The sequence below is a fragment of the Scyliorhinus torazame genome, chromosome 4, assembly GCF_047496885.1.
Source record: "Scyliorhinus torazame isolate Kashiwa2021f chromosome 4, sScyTor2.1, whole genome shotgun sequence".
NCBI classification, from domain to species: domain Eukaryota; kingdom Metazoa; phylum Chordata; class Chondrichthyes; order Carcharhiniformes; family Scyliorhinidae; genus Scyliorhinus; species Scyliorhinus torazame.
In genome coordinates, this window is record NC_092710.1 from 345743073 (window position 1) to 345759311 (window position 16239).

A 16239-nucleotide genomic window follows, 5' to 3' on the forward strand; every position below is an offset into this window, starting at 1 on the left:
AGGAGGAGGTGTTAACAATTCTGGAAAGGGTGAAAATAGATAAGTCCCCTGGGCCGGATGGGATTTATCCTAGGATTCTTTGGGAAGCTAGGGAGGAGATTGCTGAGCCTTTGGCTTTGATCTTTTCGTCATCTTTGTCAACAGGAATAGTGCCAGAAGACTGGAGGATAGCAAATGTTGTCCCCTTGTTCAAGAAGGGGAGTAGAGACAACCCCGGTAACTATAGACCAGTGAGCCTTACTTCTGTTGTGGGCAAAATCTTGGAAAGGTTTATAAGAGATAGGGTGTATAATCATCTGGAAAGGAATAATTTGATTAAACATAGTCAACACGGTTTCGTGAAGGGTAGGTCGTGCCTCACAAACCTTATTGACTTCTTTGAGAAGGTGACCAAACAGGTGGATGAGGGTAAAGCAGTTGATGTGGTGTATATGGATTTCAGTAAAGCGTTTGATAAGGTTCCCCACGGTAGGCTACTGCAGAAAATATGGAAGCATGGGATTCAGGGAGATTTAGCAGTTTGGATCAGAAATTGGCTAGCTGGAAGAAGACAAAGGGTGGTGGTTGATGGGAAGTGTTCAGACTGGAGTCCCATTACTAGTGGTGTACCACAAGGATCTGCTTTGGGGCCACTGCTGTTTGTCATTTTTATAAATGACCTGGAGGAGGGCGTAGAAGGATGGGTGAGTAAATTTGCAGATGACACTAAAGTCGGTGGAGTTGTGGACAGTGCGGAAGGATGTTGCAAGTTACAGAGGGACATAGATAAGCTGCAACGCTGGGCTGAGAGGTGGCAAATGGAGTTTAATGCAGAAAAGTCTGAGGTGATTCATTTTGGAAGGAATAACAGGAAGACAGAGTACTGGGCTAATGGTAAGATTCTTGGCAGTGTGGATGAGCAGAGAGATCTCGGTGTCTATGTACATAGATCCCTGAAAGTTGCCATTCAGGTTGAGAGGGTTGTTAAGAAGGCATACGGTGTGTTAGCTTTTATTGGTAGAGGGATTGAGTTTCGGAGCCATGAGGTCATGTTGCAGCTGTACAAAACTCTGGTGCAGCCGCATCTGGAGTATTGCGTGCAATTCTGGTCACCGCATTATAGGAAAGATGTGGAAGCATTGGAAAGGGTGCAGAGGAGATTTACCAGAATGTTGCCTATTCTGGAGGGAAGATCTTATGAAGAAAGGCTGAGGGACTTGAGGCTGTTTTCGTTAGAGAGAAGAAGGTTAAGAGGTGACTTAATTGAGGCATACAAGACGATCAGAGGATTGGATAGGGTGGACAGTGAGAGCCTTTTTCCTCGGATGGTGATGTCTAGCACGAGGGGACATAGCTTTAAATTGAGGGGTGATAGATATAAGACAGATGTCAGAGGTAGGTTCTTTACTCAGAGAGTAGTAAGGGCGTGGAATGCCCTGCCTGCAACAGTAGTGGACTCGCCAACACTAAGGGTATTCAAATGGTCATTGGACAGACATATGGACGATAAAGGAATAGTGTAGATGGGCTTTAGCGTAGTTTCAAAGGTCGATGCAACATCGAGGGCCAAAGGGCCTGTACTGCACTGTAATGTTCTATGTTCTATGTTCTAAATCCAAATCCAATGATCAGAGTACTGCAGAGTCAGTCTGGGATTTATTACCTGGACAGTGGTGTGCAGGAAAGCGATTGCATACAGGAGTGGTTTCCACATGGGCAGGTTTGAGTATTCTATTTGATCTTGAGAGATCCCAGTAAATGTTCTTTTCAGCCCTGCCCGCACTCCCTGAGGCGGCTCGTTGGTGTACTTGATGGATGTCTGCAAAATAGACAATAGACAATTAGTCTACAAGTAAGCAATGGAAGTAATAAATTGGGTATATAATTAATAATTTGTGCAAGTTGAACAATCCCAGAGTTGCGCACAGGTTTACAGGATTCAGTGACTTCTTTATCAAGATGTCGCTCTCCATGTCGCTCGCTGATAGTTCATTTGGCAAATACATTCTCCAGTGTTGAAGTAGATCATGCAGACCAGGATGACCTAATCTCCAACTGGATTTGTTCTGTTACGTTAGTTGTTCTTAGTTGGACACAGAGGGCGGAATTCTCCCCCCCACACCGGGTGGGAGAATCGCCTGGGCGCCGCGCGAATCCCGCCACGCCGTCCCGACGCCCTCACGTGATTCTCCCACCCCCCCAACTGGCGCGGCGTGAATCACGGCTGGCCGCTGGGAGAATCGCCGCTTGCCGTTGGTAATGGACGAGCGGCGATTCTCCGGCCCGGATGGGCCGAGCGGCCTGCCCAACACGACAGGTTCCCGCCGGCGCTATCCACACCTGGTCGCTGTCGACGGGAACAGCGCAGAAACGCTTGGGGGGGGGGGTCGAGGGGGGTTCCTGTACCGGGGGGGGGGGCTCAAAAGGGGTCTGGCCCGTGATCGGTGCCCACCGATCGGCGGGCCGGCCTCTCTGAAGGAGGACCTCCTTTCCTCTGCTACCCCGCAAGACCGATCCGCCATCTTCTTGTGGGGCGGCCACGGGGAGGATGGCAACCGCGCAGGCGCGGGTGATGTCATTTACGCGGCGCCGGTCGTAAATGATGCGGCGCCGCTCCTCGCCCCCCGGGGGCGGGAGAATAGGGGGCTGGGAGCAGCCTCCGACGCCGGAGTGAAACACTCCAGTTTTCACTCCGGCGTCGGGACTTAGTCTCCCGATGGGAGAATTGCGCCCAGAATCTCCACAGTGCGGAAGGAGGGCATTTACCTCATATTAAGTTGATCTTTTCTCTGCACCTTGCTATAACTGTAACATTATATTCTGCAGTCTCTTCATCCTTCCCTATGTACGGTGAATTGTTTGTACAACATGCAAGAAACAATACTTTTCACTGTATACTAATACATGTGACAATAATAAATCAAATCAAATCAAAATTTGGCCCATCGAGTCTGCACTGACCCTCCGAAAGAGCATTTGCATCTCGCTACCCCCCCCATCCACGTAACCCCACGCATTGAACAACTAGGCATATTTAGCATAGCCAATCCACCTAACCTGCACAACTTTGAACTGGGAGGGGAAACCAGAGCAACCGGTGAAAACCCATGGAGACAAAGGGAGACAAAGACAATGCGCAAACTCTGCCGGAATTGAACTGTGGAGCAAAATTCTCCGGTATCGGCGCGAGGTCGGCCGACCGGCGCCAAAAACGGCGCAAATCAGTCGGGCATCGCGCCGCCCCGAAGGTGCGGAATCCTCTGCATCTTGGGGGGCCGAGCCCTAACGTTGAGGGGCTAGGCCTGCGCCGGACTGATTTCCGCCCCGCCAGCTGGCGGAAAAGGCCTTTGGTGCCCCTCCAGCTGGCGCGGAAATGACATTGCCGGGCGCGCATGCGCGGGAGCGTTAGCGGCCGCTCACAGCATCCCCGTGCATGTGCTGCGGAGGGAGTCTCTTCCGCCCCCGCCATGATGGAGACCGCGGCGAAGGCGGAAGGAAAAGAGTGCCATCATGGCGCAGGGCCGCCCGCAGATCGGTGGGCCCCGATCGCGGGCCAGGCCACCGTGGGGGCACCCCCCGGGGCCAGATCGCCCCGCGCCCCCCGCAGGACCCCGGAACCCGCCCGCGCCGCCTTGTCCCGCCGGTAAGAGAGGTGGTTTAATCCACGCCGGCGGGACAGGCATCCTAGCAGCGGGACTTCAGCCCATCCGGGCCGGAGAATCACGGGGCGTGATTCCCGCCCCCACCGAAGAGACTTCGGTAACCGGCGAGAGCGGGATTCACGCCAGCCCCCGCCGATTCTCCAACCCGGCGGGGGGTCGGAGAATGACGTCCCAGTTCTTCATCTGTCACAGTTCACCCTCTGATGTTAGTTTCCCTGCTGTTTGGCCTCTCACACCTTTTATTCTCTCTGGGGACTGCCATTAGCACTCTTTCCCCTTGGTTTCGGTGGCTATTAGCACCCCGTTCCCCTGGGTTTCTGTGTCTATGACCCATCTTTTATTCTCACTCCACAGTGAGAAGTGATAAATATTCCCCACATTCTCTGATGTTAGCTTTGACAAAGAGTTATTGAACTCAAAACGTTCTTTGCTCTCCCTACAGAGGCTGCCAAACCTGCTGAGATTTTCCAGCATTTTCTCTTTCGTTTCAGATTCCAGCATCCACAGTAATTTACTTTCATACAAATGCCTGCTGCATCCTGGATTAGAAAGCAAGGAATGTTCTGGTTGCCAATAGATCCCCAATGACCCCTGCTAGAAAAGAGGTCAAGGCATTGGGTAATGACAGGATTGAGCTTGACTCAAATACTATCTGCAGGATTTTCTGTCGATGGGATCCTCCGCTTTGCCGGCAGCACACCCATGCCTGGGGGCGCACCATGCCGGAAAATGGGGCTGGTGAGACGAAGAATCCCTCCCGATATTTTCACATTTACATTTAGACAAAGGATCTATGCTAGAGGACTGGTGCTGGCCATGGGAATATTGCACGTCTTCATGAGGAGAGGAAATTAAACCATTTCTAAAACTCTCTATCTATATAAAACTATATATCAAATACAAGCTTGATTGAGACATTTTTGTTCATTGTTGGGGCGTGTTCTCTGGCCTCCGACGACAAAATCGCATTCGGCGATCAGCTGGAGAATCCCTGTTTGCGGCAAAACTGGAGGCGGCGCCACTTTTGCGATGCTCCGTCACCCGCAAAACGCCATACTCTGCGGGTACGCCTCACGACTTTACCTGAGGCCCTCCCCCTATGCTCAGCCCCCGATGGGCCGAGTTCCCGACGGCATGGGTTACTTGTGCTGTTTATTTTTATGAATCCGGTGTGGTGGCTGCGGACTGAGTCCAGCACTGCCACAGTCGGGTGGGAGCCGTTCTGCGGGCAGGGGGGCTTCGGTGGGGGCTGGGGAATTGGTGGGGGGTGGTCCGGGGGTGGCGAGCCTGATCAATGGGCGCAGTTTGTGGCAGGCTGGGTCTGCCTGCGGCTGGCACCATGTTGCACGGCGTGGCCGCTGTAGGTCACCGCCGCGCGCATGCGCGGCTCTGGACCAGGCAATTCTCCGGCTGTAGCCACAGGGAAAGCAGGGACTTAACACTGCGTGCCTGCTCGCCCCCCACCAGACGGAGGATCGGTGCAGCTTTTGCGCCGTTTTTTGGGGCGTAAAACGCCATTGTTCCCGAGTGATTTTCACTAACGGGTAGCAAAACAGATGCAAGACATGTTCAAAGAATGAATTGCGACTGAACGTGAGTGTTATATTTCTTTGTTGTCACAAAGAGAAAAGATATGAAGGTGCCCACACTCTGGATTCTTGTCAAACACATTGGGCACGATTCTCCACTCCCACGCCGGTTGGGAGAATCGCCTGGGCCGCCAAAAGTTCCGGGGTCGCCGGTCCGACGCCCTCCCGCAATTCTCCCAAGCGGTGGGAACGGCCCGGTCGAGTTTCACGGGCCGCAGGCCGGAGAATCGCCGGAGACACCCAAAATGGCGATTCTCCGGCACCCCCGCGATTCTGAGGCCTGGATGGGCCGAGCGGCCAGGCCAAAACGGCGGGTTCCCCCCGGCACCGTCCACACCTGGGGCGACATTCTCCGACCCCCCGCCGGGTTGGAGAATCGCCGGGGGCTACCGTGAATCCCGCCCCCGCCGGTTGCCGAAGTCTCCGGTACCGGATATTTGGCGGGGGCGGGAAACGGGCCGCGCCGGTTGGCGGGCCCCCCCGCTGAATTCTCCGGCCCGGATGGGCCGAAGTCCCGCCGATAAATTGCCTGTCCCGCCGGCGTGGATTAAACCACCTTTTGAACGGCGGGACAAGGCGGCGTGGGTGGGCTCCGGTGTCCTGGAGGGGGCGCGGGGCAATCTGGCCCCGGGGGGTGCCTCCACGGTGGCCTGGCCTGCGATCGGGGCCCACCAATCCGCGGGCGGGCTTGTGCCGTGGGGGCACTCTTTCCCTTCCGCCTCCGCCACGGTCTCCACCATGGCGGAGGCGGAAGAGACTCCCTCCACTGCGCATGCGTGGGAAACTGTCAGCGGCCGCTGACGCTCCCGCGCATGCGCCGCCCCGAGATGTCATTTCCGCGCCAGCTGGCGGGGCACCAAAGGCCGTTTCCGCCAGCTGGCGGGGCGGAAATTCCTCGATGGCGTTCACAACTGCGCGGCCACTTCGGCGTGGGAGTTGGAGAATCCCGCCCAATGAGAGGTTTATAAAGAGTGTTGTTCATACAATCAGGATGATGATCTTCTCAAAGCCCACGCAAACAGTGCTGACGCCACTACACATCACATGACACGTAATCAGGAGGAATGTATTGCCAGATTCATGACAATGAGATTCGCCAAAAACACTGCTAGAACTAACAAAACTGGGAAGGGACAAAATCAAACTGAAAGAAAAGCGTACAATCCAAGAATGAATTAATACAAGCATGAAACAATATTTGGAGATTTAACAGCACGACAGGAATGTGGTCCTGTTGCAATAGGATGTGAACGTCTGCCAGCATTTAAAACTTCACAGATCATTTGCACAGGTCATGTGGTGCAGTTGGTAGGATAAGCTTCTCGGCCTTTTGGCTAAGATCAAGTGTAGTCTCATTTGATCGAGGGAAGCTGAGGACTTTGATTTCGATGTCGATCGTGGATTGGAGAACTCGGAGGGATTGAAGTCGTCAAAGAGGAAACATTTGGAGCCCGGCTGCTATTGGTGGATCTACATGCTGGTTTAGGCCTAACGCCGATACAGTTCAGACCCAACGTACGAGCTATGGATGCAGCTGCATCCCGACCACCAGGCTGGGGAGTGCGAAACACTGTCCGAGTCACAGTGAAGAAAGTGGAAGGGGAGTCACCTGTGAACCGGAAATTCTTCGTGAAGCGGGTGCTGCTCGAGTGTTGTGGGTTTAAGGCAATAGATATCTTCTGCTTGCAAAAATTCCCCAACAATGGGTATTTTGATGTCACCTTCAAGAGCGTCATAGTGTGCATCAAATTCTTGATTGTCTTCAAGGAAAAAGGTAACCAGAGTCCCCTGTCGATCCTGACTGCGGAGCCTCTGTTTACGCTACCATCGCAGCAAAACCGGGTTGTAACACTGCACACGTACAACCCCCACGTCCCCGTGTCTGATGTACTCACGTTCCTCGCCAGGTACGCTGAGCTGAAAAGTGACAGCGTGCAAGTGAAAGACACCTTCGGCATCTGGACAAGTGAGCACCAGATCAAGGTGACTCTGAAAACAGACAGCAACGGAACCATCCTGCATCCCCCCTCCAGTTTCGCCATTGGAGGAAATTGTGGTTACCTCTACTACGTGGGACAGCCACGAGTATGCCACACCTGTGGCAAAACGGGGCATGTTGCCGCAAACTGCAGTGTGACCTTCTGCAAAAACTGCAGGCAGGAGGGACACATGACTAAGGACTGCAAAGAAGACAAGTGCTGCAACCTGTGTGGGGAGGCCGGACATCTTTACAGGGCCTGCCCGAAACGCGGGGCGACATATGCACAGATCATCAGCAGCGGAGTTAAAAAGGCGACCAGAGAGGAGGTTCACACACCCTCCACCGAAAAAGACACCACGGCACAGAATGCGGAAAAGCAACAGAAGGGCCCCCAACAAAAAGAGGAGGACCCAGCTCAACCTGACAACCCAACCCCAGTCTCATCCAACGAGGAACACTCAATGGAAGAGGAAGAGGATGGGACAAAGAATAAAGAGCCCTGGGAAACAGTGAACAGGGACAAACGAAAGAGAAAACAAAAAAACAAACTGAAGAACCCCCCAATGGGGAGTGGCAAAAAGCGACACCTTTCAGCCGGCGCACTTAGCGCCGACACCTCATCCGATGAGGGAAAACAAGACAAGAATCGGCCTCAAATAAAGAGGCAAAGCACCAATGTGGAACGGGAGGCACAGCCCCCCCAGACCACAGACAGGGAAGAAAATAAAACACGCCGAGATAATCAACCTCTGGCTCATGGGAACAGCAATATGACCAACGGCCACCAAACGCCGGACATCGAAAACAAGGTCACAGACCAACCCCCGAAAGTAACAAGCAGCAACAACCCAGGCGAAGACCGGCCTGCAACCCCAACACCTACTGACTGCCACAACGAACGCCAGGGCTACACCACCCCCCCAATGCATCTGCATCAAGTTCACGGGGCCAGTGCGGACCAGAACAGTTTTCTCAGCCCTGCAACTGTGCTAAAGTTTGCGAGCACCACCGGCATGCTGGGGAACATCCAACAGCTGGAACAGACAACTATATAGACTCTGGACTCTTGAGACTGGTAAATCTACCTTTTTATAATGGGTTTTAAAATTGCATCCATAAATGTGCGAAGCATCAAAGATACTTTGCGGTGTGTAGCCACACTCAACTATTTAGCAAATGTAAAAGCTGACCTACTGTTCCTGCAGGAGTGCGGAATTCCGCACCTCAGCAACTACAGGCGCTGGTCGAGCTGGTGGTCCCACGGGCCATCCATCTGGTCAGGAGGAAACGACTGTCGCTCCTCCGGCCTGGGTATTCTGCTGCGGGGAGGCAACTTCACCATCTCCGACGTTAAGGAGGTGGTGGGCGGGTGCCTCCTCATAGCAGACGTCAAATACAAAAATACCCCTCTCAGACTTATTAATGTGTACGCCCCGGCCGTAAAAAGTGAGCGGCTGGCAGTCCTTCAGCAACTCCCACTGCTATTGGCCACCTCCAAGCCTGTCATTCTGGGCGGTGACTTCAACTGCATCATCGATGCGGCTGGACGATCCGGCAGAGCCGACAGCAAACTAGACGCTACGTCCAGACTCCTGATGGAAACGGTAAAAGACGCCAAGCTGCTCGACGTCTGCAGCAACCCTGCAGACGGAGTGCAGCGTAGATACACATGGTCACGGCCAGACGGGTCCGACCGCTCCAGGATAGACTTCTTCTTTGTGTCAGGTCAGGTCCACCGACGTAAGGCCGGTGTTCTTCTCTGACCACTGCCTCCTACTGGCCGACTGCCACCTGTAGGAAAACCAGGGGGTAGGCAGGGGGACATGGAAGCTAAATGTAAAACTGCTGACCCCTGAGAACCTCGAGGAACTCAGGAGGGATTACAAAGGTTGGAGAACCGTGAAACCGCTCTTTGAGGCCCCACATCTCTGGTGGGAAGCAATCAAGGGGAATATCAAGAGGTTTTTCATCCTCAAGGGTGTTCAAAAGGTGAGAGAGAGACGAGGGGTCATGTCCAGGCTCCAGAAAAGTATGCAAAATTTGCTCCAGCTGCAGTCGATGGGGGTGGATGTCAAGGAGGATCTCCAAGAGGTGAAGAGCCAGCAAGCCTCGCTCTACACCTCGGAGGCCTCCAAGGTTATCTTCAGTTCCAGAGTCCGCTCCATGGAGCAGGACGAAAAGTGCTCACGCTTCTTCTTCCAAAAGAGACCTCTGTGATCAGCAGCCTGAAGGAAGAAGATGGCTCTGTAAAGTCATCGCAGTCTGACATCCTGACGATCAGCCAATCCTTTTATGCCGGACTGTATGACCTGAAGCCAACAGAAAGCACTGTTTCACAGACCTTCCTGTCGACTATCACGGAGGTCATAGGCGACAGTGAGCTGGAAAACCTGGACAAACCACTAACTCTGGAGGAGCTGAGAAAGGCCGTCAAGTCCTTCGAGACGAGTAAAACTCCCGGAAGCGACGGCTTACCGGTTGAGTTGTATTCGGCTCTGTGGGACTGGATGGGCCCAGACCTGCTGGAAGTGTACGAGAGTATGCTTCTGGAAGGCAGCATGTCAGAGTCCATGAGGAAAGGCATCATCACCCTCATCTACAATTAGAAGGGGGAAAGGGAAGAAATTCGGAATTGGCGACCCATTTCACTGTTGAATGTGGATTACAAAATTCTAGCCAAGGTTATCGCCAATCGGGTCAGGTCTGCTCTGGAGTCGGTGATCCACCCTGACCAGACCTGTGCTGTACCCGGCAGGAAGATCTCTGATAGCCTCGCGCTACTCAGGGATACGATCGCCTACGTGCAGGACAGGAGGGTGGACACCTGCCTCATCAGCCTTGACCAGGAGAAGGCTTTTGACAGAATATCGCACACCTACACGATGGATGTGCTCTCCAAAATGGGGTTTGGGGAGGGAATTTGCAATTGGATCAAACTGCTCTACACAAACATCTCTAGCGCAGTCTCAATCAATGGGTGGGAATCAGAAAAGTTCCAGATCAAATCCGGAGTCAGGCAGGGCTGCCCTCTCTCCTCTGCCCTGTTTGTGTGCTGCATAGAACCTTTTGCCGAGTCCATCAGGAAGGATCCGGGTATAAGAGGAGTGACGATCCCAGGCAGTGGAGGCATGCAAGTCAAGGCCTCCCTGTACATGGACGAAGTTGCCGTCTTCTGCTCGGATCCTGCGTCTGTACGCAGGCTCTTGACCACCTGCGACCAGTTTGAACTGGCCTCGGGAACCAAGGTAAACCGTGGCAAGAGCGAGGCCATGTTCTTTGGGAACTGGGCCGACCAGTCCTTTGTCCCCTTCACTGTCAGGTCAGATTACCTGAAGGTGCTGGGGATATGGTTCGGAGCTGCTGGGGCGTGCACCAAAAACTGGGAGGAGCGCACAGCAAAGGTAAGGCAGAAACTGGGCTGGTGGGAGCAATGCTCCCTCTCCATTGCGGGCAAAACCCTGGTCATCAGGTGTGAGGCACTCTCGGTGCTACTGCACGTGGCGAAGGTCTGGCCCATAACCCGACCCTACGCCACAGCAGTCACCCGGGCCATCTTCAAATTCATCTGGAGATCCAAGATGGACCGTGTCCGAAGGGACACCATGTACAAACCTCTGGAGAAGGGAGGGCGGAACGTACCCAACGCCTCCCTCATCCTGTTGGCCACCTTTGTGTCCAGCTGCATCAAGCTGTGCGTGGACCCCCAGTATGCAAACACCAAGTGTCACTACATACTGAGGTTCTACCTGTTCCCGGTGTTACGAAGGATGGGCCTGGCCTCATTGCCGCGGAACGTTCCAAGTAGTTGGACCGTACCGTACCACCTGTCCTTCGTGGAAAAGTTTTTGAAGGAAAACACCTTTGACCACAAGGCAATGAAGCAGTGGTCAGCACGTAATGTCCTCGAGGCCCTCAGGGAAAAGGAGACCGTGGAGGACGTGGGATGGTTCCCTGAGCAGACTGCCAGAGTCATCTGGCAGAACGCCTCATCACCAGAACTTACAAACAAGCACCAAGACCTAGCTTGGCTGGTGGTGAGAAGGGCCCTCCCTGTCAGATTCTTCAGGCACACCCGAAGGCTCTGCACCAATGCACGCTGCCCTCGGAGTGGCTGTGGGGGAAATGAGACGGTCACACACCTCCTTGTGGAATGTGCCTTTGCAAAGAAGGTCTGGAGAGAGATGCAGTGGTATTTGTCAAGGTTTATCCCGAACAGATTTGTGACACAGGACTCTGTGCTCTACGGACTGTTTCCAGGGACACACACCGAGAAAAATATCAACTGCTGCTGGAAGGTCATCAACTCGGTGAAAGACGCTCTTTGGTCTGCCCGAAACTTGCTGATCTTCCAGAGCAAAGAATTGTCCTCGACCGAGTGTTGCAGACTGGCACATTCCAAGGTCCAGGACTACGTGCTGAGGGACGCACTCAAGCTTGGGGCAGCTGCCGCCAAGGCGCAATGGGGGAAGACCACTGTGTAAGGTTTTTCCAGCAAATGTACGCCGAGGGGCGGGTAACAGTGTAAACCCCCCTCGGTCTGGGCCACCAACACTCCAATGTATAAAAGAAACATGACAATGTAAATATTTAAGAAGGAGTTGTAACGTAAAGAGTGATATGTGTATAATATCAAAATTGAATGGAAGAAAGTCAAGGCAATGTATAGCTCTGACGGAAATGTACAGTCAAGACAATTCGAAATGCTCTGTAATGCTTATGATAAATTTTATGAATAAAGTATATTTTTTTGAAAAAAAAAAGTTGGTGGGATAAGATTTGAAGATCTATTCACTGACCTTTATCATTCACAAGAGATCATTAAACTGCTTGAAGCTGTACATTCAGATGCTTGTGTCACAAACAACCTCAACCTTGCAGGCCGCAGTGAGAATTGATGAGGAACAGAGATCTTGGTGATATTTACATGTAGCCTGGAGTGAAGGGACAGCCAGCAGGAGTGCCACAGGAACAAGGGGGATGGAAATTCAAGTTGTTGTGGTGAGGTGCCATTGGTTTCACTGGCAGGTTTTGCCTCACTCTTACCACTATCATATCCTACCTTGGTGAAGTAGCAGAGGCAAAGTTGATTTTTCCACTTCTGGGAGAGACCTGGGGCGAAATTCTCCGGAAACGGCGCGATGTCCGCCGACTGGCACCCAAAACGGCGCAAATCAGTCGGGCATCGCGCCGCCCCAATGGTGCGGAATGCTCTGCATCTTTGGGGGACGAGCCCCAACCTTAAGGGGCTATCATTTCCGTGCCAGCTGGCGGGGCAACAAAGGCCGTTTCCGCCAGCTGGCGGGGCGGAAATTCCTCCGGCGTCGGCCTAGCCCCTCAATGTTGGGGCTCGGCCCCCAAAGATGCGGAGCATTCCGCACCTTTGGGGCAGCGCGATGCCCGTCTGATTGGCGCCGCTTTGGGCGCCAGTCGGCGGACATCGCGCCGTTTCCGGAGAATTTCGCCCCATGTTAGCATTGTAAATCTCCCAAGAGGCCTCTCGTGAGATTTAACGGCTGACTCAGGAGATAACGAGGCCACTAGATCACACCTCTGTTTCTCTCTCCACAGATGCTGACAGATCTACTGAGTTTTTCCAGCATTTTCTTTTCTAATTTCTGGGAGACTGTTCCTCTGACTCTCCCTATATTCCATTTGAAAAGATCGCAGCCGGAATTCTCCGGTCGTTACAATTTACTTTTTCCGGCGGCAGCACCCCTCCGCCCGTGGGTTCCCAGCGATGTGGGAGTGGTTACAATGGGAAATCCCATTGACAAGCAGTAGGAAGATAGAATCTAGCCGCCAGAGAATGGCCTGTTGCAGAGAAGCACGCGGCTGGGGACCGGAGAATCCATGCCCATCATTGACGTTCTGACCAATATGGAGAACAATCATGCCAATGCCAGGGTCTGGAGGGGCCTTGCAAACTTGTCCATTTAATTTCCTTCCTAATCTGCTGTCAGCTTGGTGTGTAAACACTAACCTGTAGCAATGTGATCGGAAACTTGGGATGTGGTTCGGTGGTTATCCAGACTCGGAAAGACTCGTGCACATTCTCACTCACGAGTAAGATTTCTAACAGCTCATTCATGAAGTCCAATCCCAAATGGCAGTTCTGGAGTAAAACCCATCCACCCTGGAGTATGAGAGATAAAAGTTAGTTTGACCAGGCTGAGAATGTTTCAAAGTCCTTAAGAATCGAAGCGGATTTATAAGTAGGATTCAGGTAATTTGAGGTGCAATCTCTAAAAAAGACTCGCCATTCATGAAGATTTAAAAAACGTCACACATGGAGTTCTTGAAAAAATTTAGGGTGCTACCGTCATTGTTTTTGTAGATAAATCCACTACACAGGTCTGCTTTGATGTAAATATGTCAGTCAGGTCGGAAGAAAGGTCGAATAGGAAGCAAAATGGATAAATTGTAACATGACTGAAGGTTATACGTAATTAAGGTCATTTCCAGATGCTGAGATACAGGACAAACCTTTCGGTGCAGGATGCTCGGACCAGGGAATGCTCCAAGGTGTCTGGAATTCTGAAGGGAGTATTTTTCAGGGAGATAAGGAACAGAAGACTATCAGGGATGATAGCAGTCATCTCTGCTATCACCTGTGTAGGAATGTCTGGAGATAATAAACACAGGTGTGTGTCTGCTGAGGTAAAATCACAGGGTGGAATTTGGTGCTCTCAGCAACTTCCCCCCTCCCCCTCCACGAGGAGTGGATGGGTTTGCAAGTTAGGGAGGGGTGAACGTCTAATTTTTTTCCCCCATTCATTCATGGGATGTGGGTATCACTGGCTGGGCCAGCATTTATTGCCCATCCCTAATTGCTCTTCAGAGGGCACTGAAGAGTCAAACACATTGCTGTGGTACATGTAGGTACATGTTGTTACATGCAGGTAACGATGGCAGATTTTATTTCCTGAATGGGCATTAGTGAACCAGATGGGCTTTTACAACAATAGTTTCATGGTCATCATAGACTTTTAATTCCAGATGTTTTTATTCGACTCAAACTTCACCTGTTGCAGTGGGATTGGAATCCTGGTCCCCAGAACATTATGCTGATTCTCTGGATTACTAGTCCAGTGACAAAACCATTACCAACCTTATGGTGCTAATGATATTAATGATATGAAGAAGAAATGATCCATGTGTCTGCTGAGGTAAAATGATTGGGATGAAATTTTACCTCCCCCCACTCCCCACTGAAGCAGCTAAAGGTGTGGGAAACATAAACTGACAGCAGTAATGGGCACGATTCTCCCATTTGTATACTAAGTTCTCTCACCAGCTTGAAAACCAGAGTGATTTGCGCTGGTTCTAGGAGTGACGCTAAAATGTTGTTCTTTCGAGGAAGCTCTTCAGGACAAAGAGACAGCCTTTTTTAAAAAGTGTGTTTGGAAAAACAGCTGCTCCTCAGAGTTGATGGACCTCTGTCAAGCGACATAAATAACAACATTAATCCTCCCTTTGAAACTGCCTGGACCTGTCAATCAAAAGGTTTTTAAAAGGCAATGGTCTGTGAAAATGAACATAAGCAATGCAGTTCAAAGCTTTTAGCCTTCTACGCTTGCACCAGATTAAAGGGAATACTTTTACCTTCATCTCACAGATCTTTGAACTTGGCCTGCTGGCAGACAGTTCAAAGGTTTAAGACAGAAGACAGGGGAGGCGGTAACAGAGTGGTATTCTCGTTGGACTAGTAATCCAGAGACCCAGGATAATGAGCTGGGGATCCGGGTTTAAATCCTACAACTGCAGGCGATGGGATTAAAACTCAAAATATCTGGAATTAAAAGTCTATGATGATCATGAAGCCATTGTCGATTGTCGTAAAATAACATCTGGTTCACTAATGCCCTTTAGTGAAGGAAATCTGCCATCCTTACATGATCTGGCCTACATATGACTGCAGGTCCACAGCAATGTGGTTCACTTTTAACTGCGTACCCCTCAAGGGCAATTAGGGATGGGCAATAAATGCTGGCACAGCCTGCAATGCTCATATCCTATGAACGAATAAAAAAAAGATGGGAAGGCTTTCAATCTCTTCTCGGGGATCTTTAATTTTAACCTGCAGACAAACAGTTTAAAGGATTTAAAGGCTGCAGATGGGAAAACCTAACAACCCCATCCCAGGAAAGACCCCAAAACTGATCCCCTCCAATGATTTTTGGGAAGAAATTGATGTATTTGGATAGAATAAGATCACTCTTGCAAGTGATGTCTGTTGGATACAACACAAGGCAAGGATCAGGCAAGGGTTCCTCATCAGATTCAGAAGGTCCTTGAGCTACAGAAGGAGAGAAAATGGCAGAGTCCTCTTTGGCATCGTTGCCCCCTCCGTGGAGGCCTGAGAGCTTAGTGACATCTTAACATGTGAATTTAAGAAGCAGCGACAAGGGTCGCTGATGATCTGGTGAAGGCAATTGAGGGGCCATGGCACCTATTAGGGCATCCTTGGACAGGATAGATCCATGGATAGAGGTAAAGGGGGTGAGGATCAAGAAGGTGGAGAAAGCATTCACTGCCCATAGCCATTGGATTGTTTCTTTGGGGGCAGAAATCGATTGCTGGCGGAGGAGCAGAGGGGGTTGAAGGCCACAGTCGATGATCTGGAGAATCCCTCCAGATGGCAGAATTCATAGAATTTACAGTGCAGAAGGAGGACATTCGGTCCATCAAGTCTGCACCGGCCTTTGGACAGAGCACCCTACTTAAGCCCACGCCTCCGCCCTATCCCCATAACCCAGTAACCTCACCTAACCTTTTTTGGACACTAAGCGAAATGTATCCTGGCCAATCCACCTAACTTGCACATCTTTGGACTTTGGGAGGAAACCGGAACACCCGGAGGAAACCCATGCAGACACGACGAAAACATACAGACTCCACATAGACAGTGACCCAAGCTGGGAATCGAACCTGGAATCCTGGACCTGTGAAACAACTGTGCTAACCACAATGCTACCTTGCTGCCCTAATTATTGGGTTACCGGAGAGCTTGGAAGGTAAAAAACACCAC

At 51.5% G+C, this 16239-nt stretch overlaps 1 protein-coding gene across 1 annotated transcript in view; it reads right to left on the reverse strand.

Annotated features, from left to right (window-relative positions):
• LOC140411508 (dynein axonemal heavy chain 8-like) overlaps nucleotides 1-16239 on the reverse strand; it is a 2059122-nt gene that overhangs the window by 199953 nt on the left and 1842930 nt on the right. The window contains exons 83-84 of the mRNA XM_072500594.1: nucleotides 13192-13344; nucleotides 1643-1798 (exon numbers count right to left, since the gene is read on the reverse strand). Coding sequence (XP_072356695.1) covers nucleotides 1643-1798; nucleotides 13192-13344 — 309 coding nt within the window. The remainder of the gene's footprint in view (nucleotides 1-1642; nucleotides 1799-13191; nucleotides 13345-16239) is intronic.